The sequence below is a fragment of the Leucoraja erinacea genome, chromosome 5 (genome assembly GCF_028641065.1).
Source record: "Leucoraja erinacea ecotype New England chromosome 5, Leri_hhj_1, whole genome shotgun sequence".
Taxonomy (NCBI): Eukaryota; Metazoa; Chordata; class Chondrichthyes; order Rajiformes; family Rajidae; genus Leucoraja; species Leucoraja erinaceus.
This window is the reverse complement of record NC_073381.1, coordinates 15,913,265-15,933,061: the sequence shown is the minus strand read 5'-3', so window position 1 is coordinate 15,933,061 and position 19,797 is coordinate 15,913,265. Positions and strand designations below refer to the sequence as shown.

The 19,797-nt window shown below is 44.1% G+C and overlaps 1 protein-coding gene across 1 annotated transcript in view; it reads right to left on the bottom strand.

The window, feature by feature from the left end:
• Positions 1–19,797, bottom strand: part of LOC129696942 (dystonin-like) — a 529,669-nt gene that overhangs the window by 176,263 nt on the left and 333,609 nt on the right. Inside the window, 5 exon segments of the mRNA XM_055635073.1 lie at positions 3,219–3,385; positions 8,568–8,885; positions 14,821–15,029; positions 16,815–16,938; positions 17,033–17,209. Of these exon segments, the coding sequence (XP_055491048.1) occupies positions 3,219–3,385; positions 8,568–8,885; positions 14,821–15,029; positions 16,815–16,938; positions 17,033–17,209 (995 nt within the window).

The window sequence follows — 19,797 nt, the reverse complement described above, 5'->3', positions numbered from 1 at the left end:
TTCCATGCAGACAGAGATTAGTTTAATTTGCAAGCATGTTCAGCACAAAGAGTGTCGGCCAAAGGCCTGTTCCTGTGCTGCACGGTTCTGTGTTCTATGAATGGGGCAGTTCTAGAAAATATCACACAGTGACCCTCCATATTAGATGCTAGAATATTGGAAGAGCTTCCACGCTATACTCGTTGGAAATTCTAAGGTGACTGGAAGGAACTTCTTTTGAGTAGTACAGTCTCCTGTGGGTTCTGATACACTCAAATTGGAATGTGGTGGTCACACAACTTCAATGAATGAATCACATTAAACCACGAGGAGCAAGTGAGGAAGCTCCTTCAACTTTCTCACAAATTTACAGAGGGCGCGAGTTGGCCAGAACCATCAAAGGTATCAAAGGTATTTTATTGGTCACATTCACATACACCTAGGTGTAGTGGAGTGAAATGCTTCTTGCCATTTTGCAGCACATAAAGAAGGAATACAGACATAACATTAATAAGAGTTTTAAACATAAAGATTTAATGATTGGTTTGTTCTGCTGCCAAGGAAGGACGTTTAGTTTAGTTTAGAGATGCAGTACTGAAGCAGGCCCTTCGACCCACCAAATTCACACCGACCATCGGTCCCCTTTCACCAGCACCATCTGACACACCAGGGACAATTTACAATTTTTACTGAAGCCAAATTAACGTACAAACCTGTACATCTTTGGAGTGTGGGCTGAAACCAGAGCACCCAGAAAAAACCCACACACTCCAAACACGTACAGGTTTGTAGGTTAATTGGCTTCTGTAAATTGTAAATTGTCCCTAGAGTGTGGGATATTGCTAGTGTACGGGGTGATCGCTGGTCGGTGCGGACTCGGTGGGCAGAAGGGCCTGTTTCCATGCTGCATCAGATCACATTTCAATTAGATCACTTCTCGTTCTTCCAAACTGGAGAAGCCATTGACCAGATTTGCTTAATCTTACTCCATGAAACAAATACACCATCCCAGGAATTAGTCTGGTGAATCTTTGGCTCAAATTCTCATCGGCAACAATAAAACCAGCTTAAATATTTGGGTCTCGACCCGAAAAACATTGCCTATTTCCTTCGCTCCTCAGAACCCGCTGAGTTTCTCCAGCATTTTTGTCTACCTTTAAATATTTGTGTGTCAGTCTTTGGAAATTCTGGCCCAATGTACAAAATATTTAACAATGCATGAACCTTCACCTCAACATTCCACAATAACATTTCACTGCATTTTTTGGGAGAAAGGGTGGTGAGGGGTGCAAGGAGGAAGGTTGAAGCAACACAGATGTGGAGTAATAAGGAATGCGAGAGGGTGAGACAGCAGGGATCAGAGTGAATGAATATATGTGAAATGTGCATAATAAAACAGAGAGACAACGAGGGAGAGAGTGGGAGTGGATGAAAGAGAGAATAATTTTATCCAAGATGTACAGCTATGCTAAACCCCTCCAAATTATTGCAAGACTTCACGCTATTCTATTCTTTATTTTAGAAAAACTGCTGATAAACTTTTGAGTTTCAGGTCAAACTGCTGATAAGCTTTTGAGCTCCAGGTCAAACTGAGCAAATAATGATCACAGCTTTCTATTTTTTCACCAGATAATCACAGATCCCAAACATATACAGACACTCCCCGACTTTGTGTCCTGTAAACCCTTACACAAATCAGATTGTACGCAAATCAAATCAAAGCCTAGGTGGAAGGAAAGACCAGGAAGAAACAAAGAGCTGCAGATGCTGTTTAATTCGCAAAATGACAAAGTGCTGGAGTGACTCAGCAGGTCAGGCAGCATCTCTAGAAAACATGGATAGGTAACGTTTTGGGATGGGACCCTTCTTCGGACCATATCAGTCTGAAGCAAGGTCCTGACCTGAAATAACACATCCATTCTCTGGAGATGCTGTCCGACCTGCTGAGTTACTCCAGCACATGTGTCATAGAAAACATAGAAAATAGGTGCAGGAGGAGGCCATTCGCCCTTCGAGCCAGCACCACCATTCATTGTGATCATGGCCGATCGTCCCCAATCAATAACCCGTGCCTGCCTTCTCCACATATCTCTTGATTCCACTAGCCCCGAGAGCTCTGTCTAACTCTCTCTTAAATCCATCCAGTGATTTGGCCTCTACTGCCCTCTGCGGCAGGGAATTCCACAAATTCACAACTCTCTGGGTGAAAACGTTTTTTTCTCACCTCAGTCTTAAATGGTCTCCCCTTTATTCTAAGACTGTGACCCCAGGTTCTGGACTCGCCCAACATTGGGAACAATGTTTCACCTTAATGTTTCACCTTAAAACTCGGTGCACATTGCCACTCGGTGCTGCACCGCCACTGGTCTGCACCGTCCAGTTGCTGAGGCTCACGTTGAAGTCGAAGGCTGACAGCGCTTTCTTCAGGCTGCCACCACCGACAGGACGCGCTCGGGCACCATGGGGCTGCTTCCTCTCTCACCAGCTGCTGTTTCTTCCTGTCGACTGTCACTTTGTCCGCTCCCCCTTCCACTGATGCCTCTTCCTCTTTCGTCCCCCTGTAGTCACAGGCATCTTCCACCTTGGAGGAGAAGGTGGTGGTGGAGGGGGGAAACGGCAGAGTGGACAAAGTGACAGCCACAGGAAGAAGCGGCAGCTGGTGAGAGGGGAGGGAGCCCCATGGTGACCGAGAGCGCCCCATCGGTGGTGGCAGCCTGAAGAAAGGGCTGTGGGCCTGGGGCTTCAACATGAGCCGCAACAATAGTCGCATCAGCTGGACTTTGTGGCAGCGACTGAAGAAGGGCTCGCTGGTTGACCTTGTGGACGATATCGGCGACTGAAGAAGGGCTCGCTGGTTGACCTTGTGGACGATATCGGCGACTGGGCCAGGTGTTGATCTCTACCGCATCCTTCATTACCGCACGCCTTCCCAGAGTCACACCAACAGTAGCCGAAACTGGAAGTGCAACGAGCCTGGCGATGCTTTTATATCTATAAAGTGAACGGGAAGCCTCGCCATCCTCGCAGCTCATTCAGGAACTGGGACCACCCTCTTGTGAATTGTTTACCTAAGTGCAAGTTTAAATACGTCAACTATTACTTAAGTCGGGGAGTGTCTGTACCTCTATAAACATTCGTTGGCTCACAGTTCAAATAATATATCTTGAAAAAATATGCAATTTACATTTGTGGCAGTATGATAAATATCCAATGACTACAATTAAATGAGTGGTGCTCACTTTTTCTTGGTAGTCTCTTCCAGTCCTCGGAAATTCTTTGACAGGGTGTTGACTCTGTTGAGGATCTGTGTCCGTCCTTCAGCTGTGGCGCACCCACCAAGCTCTTCAGCCAACTTGTTCAGTGCATTCAGACCTTCACTTTGATCCAATAGCTCAGTATTCACTTCCTGCAGCAAACAGGGCCGTGATTACAACCAACAACAGCATCACTGCGCATCACGTGGGGGAATTGTGTTGGGTCAATCATGAACGCCTTACCCCATGAAAGGTGGACATACTATCTTGGCCAAGCATGTTTTAAATGTGGAAACATCCATTGCAAAACTACCCCTTTTAATCAATCGCACGCTTTCATCAGTTCATACATGAACGTAGCAGTGTACTCTGCCATTCAATCGTGGCCCTGAATTGCTGATTGAAATTATTCAAAGACTATTTAAAAACTATTCAAATAACTGTTACGATAAACAGAGATGTTTAGATTAGTTAACAACTTTTTGAAACACCTGAAATGTTCAGCATGACAAGTATAATATGCAGTGTGCACTTGTAAGTGCCCCATAAAGGAGCCCATGAGCGCGAGGATCGAGGTTATAAGTAGGAGGGACACACTCTGGAATATTAGGAAAAAAAATTACAAGAATAGTTTCATAGATACATGGACAAGAGGTGCAGGGGTAGACCATTCGGCCCTTCGAGCCAGCACCGCCATTCAATGGGATCATTGTGGATCATCCACCATCAGTACCACGTTCCTGCCTTCTCCCCATATCCTTTGAATCCGCTAGCCCTAAGAGCTCTAACTCTCTTTTGAATGCATCCAGTGAATGGCCTCCTCTGCCTTCTGAGGCAGAGAATTCCACAAATTCACAACTCTCTGGGTGAAAACGTTTCTCCTCATCTCAGTTCTAAATGTCCTACCCCTTTTTCTTAAACTGTGGCCCCTGGTTCTGGACTCTCCCAACATCGGAAACATGTTTCCTGCACCTAGCGAGTACAATCCCTTAATAATTGTATATTTCTCTATAAGATTCCCCTCTAATCCTTCCAAATTCCAGTGAATACAAGCCCAGTCGCTCGATTCTTTCATCATATGACAGTCCCGCCAATCCCTGGTGAACTTACGCTGCACTCCCTCAATAGCACAAATGTCCTTCCTCAAATGAGGTGTTTCCTTTTATGCAGCACTCTGCTGGCAAAATTAATGCTAAGGCATTAGGAAAGCCACCCAACAGCTTGGTCTGAAGAGTCCACACAGGGGCCAAAGGCATGATGACTAAAGGGCCTGTTCCACGTAGCGATTTTTTCGGCGACTACCAGCATCATTGACTGACGTATCAGGTCATCGAAAAAGTTGTGGCGTGATGCTGCGTGACGCGGCATGATGTTGCGTGATGCAGCGTGACGTGGCGTGACGTGACGTGGCGTGACGTGGCGTGACGTGGCGTGGCGTGACGTTGCGTGATGCGGCGTGACGCGGCGCGATAATGTATTGACACGCGGTGTTTCCGTAAGTGTTGCAACATTTTTTTTGGCCACTGAATTTATAAATGTTCAAAACCTTTTGGCGACCTTGATATGTCAGTCAATGACGCCGGCAGTCGCCAAAAAAAATCGCCAAGTGGGACAGGCCCTTGCAGGTTATTTTTTTAAAGTGCTTCATCATGATCTGGAATACATTGCCTGAAAGCTTGGGGGTGAAATAGCTGGAATTATAACCTAGAAGGTGAAAGTTGAGACCTATGTTTGGAGAGGGAGACCGGATCTCTGGTGTAGAGGGCACGGGCAAGGTGGGATGAGTGCCCTCACACTGTGCTGCTGGATTCTGCAATTCAATGAACAAATGGTGCCACAACAGTCACCAAAAGGAAATACCCAACTCCGGTTTCCATGATGCATGAAGCTAAGGTTTGCCGTGAGCTTGGCTGAGCAAACAGCGAATAATCTCTGCTGATTGCTCGCCAAGAAGTAACATACTGTTTAGTTCAGCTTGTTTTCCTTCGCTTGCCACTTCAATTGCCACTTTCAATTGAGTGGTATGACTGATACAAAACAGATGACGTCAGGCCACCACAGTGCGCCAAGGACATCTACTGTGGTGTTTCAGCAGGGATTCTGTGGAAGTTCTTGTCCACAGTGATAGAGCACAAAGCTACTTAAAAGATTCACTTCACACCTGGTGTCTTCAACGATTAAGGATTCATAATCTATGAATGATTTGTGCAAGCAAACTGGGGTGGCTACAGAATCGTTTGATTGGGTTGGATAGTGAGGTAAAAGCTGGAGGTCACACATTCTGAAGCCTCCAGAGATACTATCAGTCTTGGCTACTGGGAGAGAAGGAAGGAAATCACTAGTTGGGTTAGTCGTGTGAGTGATTGCTAAAAAGGGAGTTCAATTCATGGATGGCATAAATAATGCAGGACTTTATAAGGTATAAATTAGGGGTGGGGTGTATTTTAGAATAAAAAGCCAGGGATCAAGCCTCAGGAAATATATTACGAATGTGTATGTGCCTTCAATAAGCAAATTTAGAAAGTGACAAGTGGAGTGAAGGATCTCATAGAAACCACTGAGGGAGTTTCCATCTTGTTCCACACCAACCCAAAAGCCAGGCGTAAATCTCTCCAATCACCACGCAGACGTTGTATTGGTGGAGATCTCACCAATTATGTATTAATGCATGAATTAATTTTTTCTCAAAGTATAGAGCCTACTAAAATAAATTAACTTGCAAACGCATTGAGATTCACACAAACAATCTGCCAAAATGTTCCCAGACACAGCAAGTGCCAAAGTCATGGCTTGGGACAGAATTGAAGGAAGGGGTGACTGAAGCTGGCTGAGGGAACTTTGAATCATTCCTGCAGGCTATGTTTTAAATGTGGTGGATTCAGCACTCCGCTCCCCTGCAAGGCCAAGTTTAGAATTCCCAATCAGGCTCTTCACTGGCCAACACAAAAAAACAAACAATCCCCTTCCTCTCAAGGGATAGCTTACTCTTCGACTTTAATATAGATCCCACTGCTGTGCTCTACTTTACTGGTCTAAATCAAAATGACATTGAGACAGCGTGTTAATGAAGTTTGAACAGGTACAGGGAGCTCAGCAGCAATCTGCAGCAAAGGTGTCCTTTCCGAGGGACTGACCCCCCAGAACAGCTTTAATTAGATTCAGCTAAGTCACAACATGCAGCCAAATGCATGAACATTTTTTTCCCCAGTTTTCTCCCAATTCCTCAACACACAGGCACTGTCCAGCTTCTCTTGTTTATCTTGGACCAGATGCCATGGCTGGATTTCTATTTTATGTGATTCACTAAATAAATAACCAACGGTCCATCTAGTTAGCCTTCGGCCAACTGCTTATTACATTATACAGCAACACTGCAGTTGCGGACAAATCAATACATTCAAACTCCATCAGTTATGAGGATGTTGCCAGGACTTGAGGGCTTCTGCCATAAGGGCATGCTAGGACTTTCCTCCTTAGGGTGCAGAAAGATGAGGGGGTCATCTTATAAGGGTGTATAAGATAATGAGAGGGATAGAGAGAGTAGCGAGTAGGGGAATCAAGAAGCAGAGGATATCGGTTTAAGGTGAGAGGGGAAAGATTTAATAGGAACCGGAGGGGCAACTTTTTCCACACAGAGGGTGGTGGGTATATGGAATAAGCTGCCAGAGGAGGAAGTTGAGGCAGGTAATATAACAACATTTAAATGACATTTGGACAGGTACACGGACAGGAAAGGTTCAGAGGCATATGGACCAAATGTGGGCAGGTGGGACTAGATGGGACAGCTTGGTTAGCATGAGCAAGTTGGGCTGAAGGGCCTCGTTCTATGTGGTATCTCCATAACTCCATAACCTTCATACCCAGTCATGTGGTGGGGAAAGCCCAGCTCATCAGTTTTGAGCAGCTGCTGAATGAAATAAAACTACTTATTTTGGATAGAAAGGCTCAAATAATTCTGTAAAATGGAAAACCGCATCAAAAGAAAGGTGAGAGGGGAAAGATAAAATATGAATCTGTGGGGAAAGTTTTTCACACAGAGGTTGTGGGTATATGGAGCAAGCTGCCAGAGAAAGGTCCTTGAGGCAGGTACCATGACAACATTTTAAAAGACATTTGGACAGGTATGTAGATAGGCAAAGTTTAGAGCGATGTGGGCCAAATGTGGGCAGGTGGGACTAGCATAGTAGGTCGGCATTGACAAGTTAGGCTGAAGGGACTCTTTCTGTGCTGTATGACTCTATGACTATGACTCTTCATAGAGAATACAACCTTCAGGTTTCTGAGTAAAGAAAGTTTACGAATCTAGTGTGTCCTCCACTCGGGCTTAATTGTTTCACAGATATTGAAAGATGATAGTAAATAGAATTCCTCAGTTACATAACATGAAAGCCCTCCTCTGTTCGTATGTATGCAAATTAATATTTGTATATTTATGCAACTGAAATATATGCAATCTAGGAGGCAATATGTAATGCAATAAATGCATGCAACTGAACACTCGTCTACCTTCTGATGTGTTGGAATGAACATTGGTCTACCTGCATCTTTGTAAATAAACACTTGCCTACCTGTATGGGGTATTGTGTGCAGTTCTGGTTGCCCCGGTTACAGGAATGATGTGAAGGCTTTGTGGAGGATGCAGAGTGGGATTACCAGAATGCTGCTTGGATTACAGGGTTTCAGCTACAAGGATGTTTTCTCTGGAACGTCGGAGGTTGAGGGAAGACTTGATAGAAGTATGTAAAATTATGAAAGGTATAGACAGGGTAGACAGTCAGAACCTTTTTTCCTCAGGGTGGAAATGTCCAACGCTAGAAGGCATAGCTATAAATTGTGAGGGTGAAAATTTAATGGAGATGTGTATGGCAAGTTTTACACAGGGAATGGTGGGGACCAAACACATGCGTTGGCAGAGGTGGTGCTGGAGGGAGGTACGATAGTGGAGTCTAAGAGGCTTTTACATATGCAAGGACAGAGGGATATGGATCATGTACAGGCAGATGTGATCAGTTTAACTTGGCATCATGTTCGGCAGACACATTGTAGACCAAAGGGCCCGTTCATATGCTGTATTGATCTATGTTTGTAAATTAATTCGGACTTATGCAAATACACACTCATTTACCTGCATTTGTGTAAATGGGCACTTGTCAATCTGCATGTGTACACAACTGAATGCTTGTCTGGCTGCATGCGTGAATATGAAAGTCAATCTGCAAGCATGCAAATGAACACTGAGCTACCTGCATCTGTGTAAATGAACACTCTCGCCTCCTTGTATGTGTGCAAGTGAGTGCTGCCAACCTGCAGATGCGCACATGAACACTCGCCTACCTGCATGTGCTGTGACAGTTCGTTGATGTCTTTTCCTGGCCCATCAGTTTCAGAGAGAGACTGTGATTTCTGGGTGACAAACTGCTCAATTTTTTGGAAGGTCTTCTCAAAGAGCTCCACTTTGCCCCTGAGGTTCTCCAGCCTGGTTGTTCTTTCTTTGTGCCGGCCACTGGCTGAAGCTAGGCGTTTGGCAAGGTCGTCCACCTTGGCTTGTAATGCGGAGGCAGTAGACGGGTCTGCCGTGGCGATGAACATGTTGGCTTTCTCTTCAATGGCACTGATGCTGCTTTGGCGGCTGGCGATGTTCTGCTCCATAGCCTGAAGGAAAAGCGCATGCATACACTCAGCTGCAGGACTGTTAAACTGTTAGTTTAAGTGCCATAAAATCATTTACTACCGACTTCCAGTGACCCGCAAAACAGTAAGCACAGTCTCAGACACTGTGCTGCTCCTACCACAACCAACCACATACATGAATGTGCAGATAGCTATTAATGATTATGATGTAGTTGGGATCATGGAGACATGGCTCCAGGGTGACCAAGGCTGGGAGCTCAACATCCAGGGATATTCAATATTCAGGAGGGATAGACAGAAAGGAAAAGGAAGTGGGGTAGCGTTGCTGGTTAGAGAGTAGATTAACGCAATGGAAAGGAAGGACATTAGCTTGGAGGATGTGGAATCGATATGGGTAGAGCTGCGAAACATTAAGGGGCAGAAAACACTAGTGGGTGTTGTGTATAGGCCACCTAACAGTAGTAGTGGAGTTGGTGATGGCTTCAAACAGGAAATTAGAAATGCGTGCAACAAAGGTAAAACAGTTATAATGGGTGACTTCAATCTACATATAAATTGGGTGAATCAAATTGGCAAGGGTGCTGAGTAAGAGAATTTCTTGGAATGTATGCGGGATAGTTTTCTAAACAAAAACTATATTTAAGAGGGAGTTAGATGTGGCCCTTGTGGCTAAAGGGATCAGGGGGTATGAAGGCAGGTACAGGATACTGAGTTGGATGATCAGCCATGATCATATTGAATGGCGATGCAGGCTCGAAGGGCCGAATGGCCTATTCCTGCACCTATTTTCTATGATTCTATGATGTGATTAAACCATTTGCGTTTTACCTAATATTGGATCATCATGGAACATACACTTTCAAACAAATTTAATAAGGAAAATAAAAGGGAAATAAAGACAACTGCTAATTTTGCTCAGTTGATATAACCAATTTCAGAGCTTTCTCTGGTTGTGATTTGCCCCTCAAAAAGGAAATATGAACTATATAAAAGGTAGTTTTGCTATCAAACTTATTTCCATGACACTAACTGGATGCAATGGAAAAATTAGGAAATACTATGTGTATAACACAAGCCAAACAGGTTAGAATGCGATTTTGATCTGGAACTAGAGAACTACTTAAAAGTTACTCTGGAAATTGACGAGCAGAAAAAAAGTTGTCCTCCGTGATCAAACTGTCTAGAGAAAAATAAACTGTTTCCATGTAACCTGCCTGCAATAATCAGACACGATTGTCACTTAAGTGCACACCTGCTAGTTTCATTGCAGGTGGCTATTGAAATTGACAAGCAATCGCTTCTATGCATCGCAACAATGATACGCTATTAATCAATGTGACATGCAGCCTATAGTATTTTTAAGTTGTAGTAATAAAAATAAACTTATAGTTCTTAAAAAGACTTGTTTATTAAAAAAAGACTGGAAATCGTGTAGAGTAAAATAGTTTTGCTGTTGCAAATCTGAAACTCTCGCACCTAACCCCCTTTTCCCCATTGACACTATTGTTTTTACAACGCAAGATCCCTTGGGAATGCAACTATTGTATTGTAGAAGAACTCCCTGTGTAGTCATTGTGGTGCTATCTTTGCACTAGTCTGTTGCAGTACAGTAGTGTTTATATATTGTTATAGAACTGAGCAATGCTAATACTAAACTTGGACATAGAAGGGGTACTTCAAATCTTCTTGTGCCTGGAGAAAGTGTCAAAATACCAGGTTTAGAGATATCTGTATGCCTTGATTTAGATCCAAGCTCAGAAACTGCACATCAACCTATTCCAATTGCACAGCAGAGCAGGCTCTAGAGGCTGAATGGCCTCCTTCTGTTGCTGTACGCCAAATTTCATTGCATGTTCTTTTACAAACAGCTTCTTCTACAACCTTTTGATGAACAAAGCAACCAGAGATAATTTTGCCATTAATCATCAGTTATCTACAAGAACCCACAACTCCACTCCAGAGTGCATACAGGCTGCAAAGACAAAAGCAATCCAAAAATAATGGAATTGCTGGAAATCTCAAATAAGGGCAGAAAGTGTGGGGAACAAGTCAGGTAGCATTAGCGAAGAAAGGAAAAGTCATAAACGTAGGCCATAGTGCCCATGATCCCGATCCTTGATCGGACTTTGCTGGCTTTACCTTGCACTAAACATTATTCCCTTATCATGTATCTATACACTGTAAATGGATTGATTGTAATCATGGATTGTCTTTCTGCTGACTGGATAGCAAGCAAGAAAAGCTTTTCACAATACCACGGTGCACGTGACAATAAGCTAAACTGAACTGAACATTATGATTTGCTCAAAATGTAAATTTTGACTTGAAACAATGTCAGCCTTCAATTCCACACAAAATAAAAAAATATTTCGAAACTAGAATTCCACAAACGACTTTCAACACTTTGATAATTTTCAGCATTTTACATTGTGACTAGATGCCAGCTAAATAAAATTAGACACAAGTTCCACGGTGCGACATTCAATTAACTGTAAATACAATACTTTAAACATTCAGTATTCCTACAACGCATGCCCCAATGCAGACCACATGCTCGGATCAGTGCTGTATTATTTAAGCAAGCCAAGACGCCGTCAGTGGTGCTTTAAACAGGCTGCACTGGCTTTTGAGAGAACTTTCTGCTCCCAATTGTACAATGGCGCCCACTGCAGGCTGGTAGTGTGTGATAGAGAGCACATGCACCTAGGAAATGTTGAGCTCCGCTGTGAAGCGTTCTTAAGGGCCTGTCCCACCAGCATGCGACTGCATGCGGCAAGCGCGACCTAACATGGTCGCTTGAGCCATACGGCCTCGTGGGGCCGATCCCACTTCGATCGCCGGAGCCGTATGGAGTTGTGAGGGGCTGGTCCCGACATCGTGTGGTGTTCCGAAAAACTGACATTGTCCAAAAATTCCACACGACAACAGCCTGTCGGCCCGCAGCCGCATTGAGGCCGTACGCGGCGCCTCGACGGGCATACGCAGTGTCTCGACGCCATACACAGCGTCTTGATGCCATAAGCAGCATGTTGACGCCGTACGAAGCGTTTTGACGGCGTGACATCTAGCACGTGGCGTTGCGCTATGACGTCACTGCCCGGCGTGCCGTTGCGTGATGACGTAACCACCCGATGCCGTGCAACATCCAAATTCAGTCGGCCCGCCTCCTGCCAGGTGATTGGTGAGTATGATGTCGGGACCAGCCCCGACTCATGGTTGGAAGTGGGACCGGCCCCGCGAGGCCATTCGCCTCAAGCCACCACGTTTGTTCGCGCTAGTCTCATGCAATCGCATGCTGGTGGGACAGGCTCTTAAAGCTTCATAACTTGCAGACACATCTCCAACACTAACAGAGTTAAGACCGGCAGAAGAAAGTTGTCCTATCATGAGTGGGTGAAGTAATTAGACGTGAATTCTTTGGGGATGAGAAAAATAAGGGGTGATCTTGTTGAAATATATAAGATTCAAAGGGGGCCAAGAAGGTAGATGTCCATATAATTTTGCTCGTGAAAGAATCCCAAATGAAGTACATAGTTACAAGATTAGGGATGGTTATTTAAAATTGAGCTGTGTAAGAACTTCTTTCTTCAAAGATTGCTGAATCTCTGGAATTCACTGCCCTAGAAGGCCGTGGAGGCCAGATCATGGGGGGCTACTTAAACAGAGAAAGCAGATACATTTTTGAGAGATCAGGGAATTGAAGGCTCAGGGAACTAGCACAGATGATCAGTCATGATCACATTGCCTGGTGGGGCCAAGTAGCTGCACCTTTTCCCATTTTCTTTTGTTCTTACAGAGGAAAATTGCAGACTTACTTTTCTTTGTTCTAATTTTGATTCTTATATATCTGAAAAGACAGCAAGCTCTGCTGTAACATGGTAGTTGTCTTCCGAAGAAGACTCACATTTTAGATAATTGTGTTGTAAAGGCGAGTGCGCCAATGGGGAAAAGGGGGAGATGTTAGTGACCACAGAGTTTCAGACCCACAATAACAAAATAACAAACCCTGCAGGATTTTCAAGTGTAATAACTTTATTTTTGAAAATGCAAGCTAAAAGTACTAAAGGCTGTAGATTACATTGTTTAATAGAGTATCGTTGGATCGGTGTCAAAAGAAGTGGTCGCTTATCGTTCAATGGCCGCCTATGATTAAAATAAGTTCATGTCATAGGAGGAGAATTAGACCATTCGAGTCTACTCCACCCTTCAATCATGGCTGATCTATCTTTCCCTCTTAACTGCATTCTCCTGCCTTCTCCCTGTAACCTTTGACACCCATACTAAGCAATACGCAATACTCCAGGTGAGACCACGCCTGGAGTATTGCGTACAGTTTTGGTCTCCAAATCTGAGGAAGGATATTATTGCCATAGAGGGAGTGCAGAGAAGGTTCACCAGACTGATTCCTGGGATGTCAGGAATGTCTTATGAAGAAAGACTGGATAGACTTGGTTTATACTCTCTAGAATTTAGGAGATTGAAAGGGGATCTTATAGAAACTTACAAAATTCTTAAGGGGTTGGACAGGCTAGATGCAGGAAGATTGTTCCCGATGTTGGTGAAGTCCAGGACAAGATCAAGATTCAATTTAATTGTCATTTGGACCCCTTGAGGTCCAAACGAAATGCCATTTCTGCAGCCATACATTACAAACAAATAGACCCAAGACACAACATAATTTACATAAACATCCATCACATCGCTGTGATAGAAGGCCAATAAAACTTATCTCTCCACTGCACCCCCCCCCCCCCCCCCCCCCCCCCCCCGATGTCAGAGTCAAAGTCAAAGCCCCTGGCTGACAAGGGGTCACAGCTTAAGGATAAGGGGAAAATCCTTTAAAACCGAGATGAGAAGAACTTTTTTCACACAGAGAGTGGTGAATCTCTGGAACTCTCTGCCACAGAGGGTAGTTGAGGCCAGTTCATTGGCTATATTTAAGAGGAGTTAGATGTGGCCTTGTGGGTAAGGGGATCAGGGGGTATGGAGAGAAGGCAGGTACGGGATACTGAGTTGGATGATCAGCCATGATCATATTGAATGACGGTGCAGGCTCGAAGGGCCGAATGGCCTACTCCTGCACCTAATTTCAATGTTCTATGTTTCTATGTTTCTAATTAAGAATCTGTTAATCTCCCCGCTTTAAAAATAATCAATGACTTGGCTTCTACTGCTGTTTGTGGCAAAGAATTCCACAGATTCACCAGCAAATACAGTGGTATTCTGAAGAGACAATGGTGGCTCATTACTGTAGGGAGGTTACATGGAAACAATTTTTCACCCTATATTGTTTAAATCCAAGACAGCTTTATTTGGTGTGGAGGGAATGGGCAGACAATGTTTGGGTTGGAATCCTTCTTCCGACTCAAATGATGTCTGTCCGTTCTGAAGAAGGGTCCCGACCCAAAGTTTAGTTTGGAGATACAGCATGGAAACTGGCCTTTCAGCCCACAACGACCACCCATTCACACTAGTTCTATGTTGTCCCACTTTCGCATCCACTCTTGAAACACAAGGGGCAATTTACAGAGGCCAATTAACCAACAAACTCGCGTGTCTCTGGGATGTGGGAGGAAACTAGAACACGCAGAGGAAACCCACGCGGTCACAGAGAGAATGTGCAAACTCCACACAGACAGAACTCGTGGTCAGGACTGAACCCAGTCCTGAGGCAAAGAACTTAGTAATGTCTTAAATTTCACTGCTTTTTTTAGGGAGATGACAATTATTTTGGTGTTAGTTTACCAAAACTATACAAGTCATTACTAAGTTATTTAATTTCTGTTACAATTTTGGCATACATTTAAATGTGTGTTAAATTGACACTCAAACATCAATAAAATAAAATAATTCCTAAAGATCCATATTCAAAACATAAACAATCTTAAATGCGTGTGCCTGTTGAAATATTTTTGAAGCTGCAGGGCAAATTTCCCATTTAGATGCTTATACTCACAGTGTTTTTCCTAAAAGCTTCTTGAATGGCAACAGAGTTGACAGGAATTTCCCCTTCATCATCCAGGCTCTTTTCCACACTGGCCATCCAGTCAAGCATTTCATCCAAACCATCCTGAACACTTAAGGACCGTGTGAGTGTCACCTGCAAGCTCTCATTGCGTTCATTGACCGACTTGGACAGGTTCTTGTATCTCAGCACCACGTCATCTATTGAGAGACAAATTTCAGTCAATCCAACGTCGTACTTGAGTTATTGAGTCAAAGAGTAATACAACATGGAAACAGACCCTTTAACCCAAATTATCCATGCCAACCACGATGCCCCATCTTGGCCAACATTTGGCCAAACAAGGTATCTACTTCAGCTAATCCCACTTTCCAGTATTTGGCCTATATATACCTCTAAGTCTTTCCTATCTGTGTACCTGTCTAAATGTATTTTAAACATTGTAATAGTACCTGCCTCGACAGCTTCCTCTGACCTTTTAGTTTCCCAGAATGTCCCAGCATGCACTTGGTCAGGCCCTGTGGATTTATCAACCTTAATATACTGTAAGACTGCCCGCACTCCTCTTTTGTAATGTTCCGCAACATCTCTATTCACTTCGCTTAATTCCTTAGCTTCCAATGATCTACTCATTTGTCGATCAAAGCTACTCTTTGTGACTTTGTAAGCACCGTATATGGCCGCTCTATACATACATACCCTGGATATGCAAGCAAATAATTTCACTGTGCCTTGTCACATGTGACAATAAAGTATTCCATTCCACTTGGAAATACAGAGGAGAAAAATTCATTTCAGATCTCACACATGTCCTGTGGCTCCACACACAGATCGATACTTAAGGGGACATCTTCTCTCGCTTGTTATCCATTTGCTCTTAATATACTTGTAGAAACTCTTAGGATATCTCCTTTACCTTGCTGCCAGAGCTCAGGGCCTCTTATTATAACTCCTGATTTCTAGACTTCAGACTTTAGACTTTAGATATACCGCATGGAAACAGGCTCTTCGGCTCACCGAGTCCGCGCTGACCAGGGATCATCCCGGACACTAACACTATCCCACGCACTCGGGACAATTTACAATTCACTGAAGTCGATCAGCCTACAAACCTGCACGTCTTTGGAGTGTGGGAGGACCTGGAGAAAATACATGTGGTCATGGGGAGAACGTGCAATCTCCATGTAGACAGCACCCATAGTCAGGATGGAACCCGGGTCTCTGGCGCTGTAAGGCAGCAACTCTACCGCTGCCCCACCGTGCCACAGACCTTTCTCTCCCAGCACTCCATCATTGAAACTTGAAACTTCCAGCACATGTGATATTTTTAGAGGCAAGAAGGCTGAGTAGATAAAAAAGGAGCAGGGTGATATACACGCATGGTGATAAAAGAACTGGAGTGCAGTACAAGTTGTGTGGAATCCCTTCAGGTGGATACATCTGGTTGAGGGCTGCACAGTGGGGCAGTTGGTAGTGCTGCAGCTGCATAGCACCAGAAACCTGCATTCGATTCAGACCATGTGTGAAGTCTGCTCGTTCCCCCTTTGACACCACGAGGTCATGAGTGATAGGCGTAGAATTAGCCTATTGGACACATCATGTCTACTCCGCCATTCAATCATTGCTGATCTACCTCTCCCTCCTAACCCCTTTCTCTTGCCTTCTCTCCATAACCTCTGACACCCGTATGGGTTTCCTCCAGGTGCTCTGGTTTCCACCCAGAGCCCAAAGATGTGTGGGTTGATTGGCCCTAGTGTGTAGGTAAGTGGTAGAATCTGAGAGGAGTTGACAGAAGGTGAGGAGGGGGATTAATGTAGGATTAGTGTACATGGGTGCGAGGGTCAACATGAACCTGGTGGGCTGAGGGGCCTGTTTCCGCTCCCAGCCCCTCTGCGCCTATGAGTAATGGCAGAGAACCATGAGGCCAAGAGCTGAATTCTGTGCTATAGACTGTATCACCAATGTATTTGATATGACCAACGTACCCATGTTATCCTGGATTTCTTCTTGATTCAACAAGAGATCACCATCTGTACCCACAAGCGCATCCACGGCTTTCCTTAGCTTCTCAACCACTCGTTGGTGCCCAGATATCTGATCATGGAGAGCCTACACACAGGGGAATAACGACACTTCATACAGTGAGATGCAAGAGAAAGGAAGATCTCAACAACTTATTGGAAGATAAGCATAGAATGGTAACCTTGGCTTGCTCCAACTGCTTCTGAAGGTTCTTTGGATCTGCTGCAATGGCCTCCGTCAGCTGTGTTCCTGCAGCTTCCTCGGCAGTTTGAAGCCAGGGTAGAAGCCCGGCTGACAACTCCTGGTAATGGTCATACTTATCCACCACGTCTTTGAGATTTTTACCCAACAGATTGCACTGTCACAAGGAGAAAAAGTAAATCATGTAAATCAGATGAACTAAACACACAAGACTTTGCTTTACTTTAGACCAGGGGTTCCCAATCTTTTTCATCCCGTTTATCCCTGGCAACTTTAATAGCAGTTAGCAATGTTATTTCACTTATTTATGGACAACTAATGATGAACAGATACCGGTATACCAGAACCAAACACAGTCAGTCAATGAGAAAAAATATGTACAAATCTAGAATCAACAAATTTACCTCTTGGGTAGGCGAAATTTACCCTTAATTTACCTCAGGTTGGGAACCCTTGCTTTAGACTTTAGAGACAGTGCGTAAACAGTGCGCAGTTTGCACCGACCAGTGATCACCCCGGATACTAGTTCTATCCTACACACTTGGGCCAATTTTACTGAAGCCAATTAAACGACTTTTTCACCATCCTCCCATCTGGGAAGAGGTACAGGAGCATCAGCTGCAAAACCAGCAGGATGCTCCTCAGCTTCTTCCCACAGGCTATAAGACTGTTAAATGAACTTTCCCCCCTGCCAAGTATCGCGCACAAACCCCCCACACTGCAGCAGAGCCACTGTTGTGCCGCTGCCGGTTTGAACGGTTGTTGATGGGTTATTGAATGTTTTTAAGGGTGCCCTCACTCATGACATGTGAATGTATTTCAAAATTTTAATTGCTATTTCCTTTTGTAACTCAAATTTGAATGGACACTGGTTGAGAAACGTTTTTTTTGTTTCCTCTGAGTATGCGAATACTCAGGAAATGACAATAAAGATTTACAATTACAATTACAAACTACAAATCTGTACGTCTTTGGAACGTGGGAGAAAATTGGAGCACATGCAGAAAACCCACATGGTCACAGGGAGAACGTACAAACTCCGTAGTCAAGATCGAACCCGGGTCTCTGGCATTGTAAGGCAGCAACTCTACTGCTGCGCCACTGTGCCGCCCACTTGGGACTTCCCCAACCGGGTGTTTGAAGGTTTATGATGGGGAAATGGGAGGTTTTTCAAGCGTGCCCTCACTAGCAATGTGAATAAAAATCAAACATTTGAACAAACGTTATTCCTTTCCTGCTCAGAATTGCATGGAAACAGGGCATTTGGGCCACCTTGTCTGTTCCAACCAATGTATCACATCACATTTGCCTGGATTTGGCCCATATCCTTTAATGTGATGTCAAAAATGTAATTGATTCCAACTTATCTTCCTGTATTGTCCAACAAAAGTCAACAGTAATTATCAGTATAAGAAATTAATAATGGTAATTTGTCCGAAAATCACACGTAACTCGACAATGGAACAGAACACATAATACACACCAAGTGTTGGAGGAGAACAGAACAACTGGGAAATTGCACCTGGTTGGGTGTGAATGTAAGTAATTCAGTAGCTCTAAGAGGTGGAATGAAATGAAGATTCGTCTCAACAAACAAGCCTCCATAACTATCCAGCATGAAAACATGCCATTCAGCTCAATTTGTTCAAATCATATTTACCCACTCTGTTTCACATCTTCTGCAATGGCTTTTTCTTCATCGACCTGCTCAGCCTAATCTTCAAAGTTGCCTTTTTCTCCGTAAACTGCGCTCCATGGAAACTAATTGCACAGCCTCACAATTATGTTTCGTCACTTTCTGCTCCGACTCTTGTGCACTATCTCAAATGTACAGCCACAAATTGGACCAGACAGAACCACTTTGGGTTTTACTTTAGACTTTAGAGATACAATAAAGGAAACTGGCCCTTCGGCACACCAAGTCCACGCCGACCAGCAATCCTCGTACACAAACACTATCCTACGCACTAAGGACAATTTTTACAATCTTACCGAACCTAATTGACCTACAAACCTTTACGTCTTCGGAGCATGTGAGGAAATTGGAGCACCCGGAGAAAGCCCACGCGGTCACAGGGAGAACGTACAGACAGCACCCGTAGTCAGGATCAAACCCAGGTCTCTGGCAGTATAAGGCAGCAACTCTAGCGATGTGCCACAGCACCGGCCACTTACATGAATGCCATGTGTAGCCCATATACAAACCAATTTCTTTGCCTATTACCCTTTGAAACTACGACCGATATCTTCTCTTATTATTGTTTAATAACTTATACAGTTTCAAAACAGTCTGGATACTGTAAGATTTAACTTCCCTTCCTCGGTCCTTGTGGTCTTCAACACCATTTGTCAACCTCTCCCCTCTGTTTCCAATTGATAGATTGGCCTTATAATGCATTCCTCCCAAGCTGATTATATTGAGAGTAGACCAATCAATAGTTTACCTCGCCAGCTTCAAACACTACAAACAATCCTTCCTTCTCTCTGTTATCAGCATCTTCCTGTACAAAATGTCTCCCTTACTGGACATACAGTCACAGGCTCGTAACTTGAGTATTTCATACGTTCATAAGTTCTCGGAGCAGAATTAGGCCATTCCGCCCATAAAGTCCACTGCCATTCAATCATGGCTGATCTATCGTTCCCTCTCAACCCCAATCTCCTGTCTTCTCCCCATAACCCCCGACCCCCTTACAAATGAAGAATCTGTCAATCTCCGCCTTTAAAATATCCATTGACTTGGCC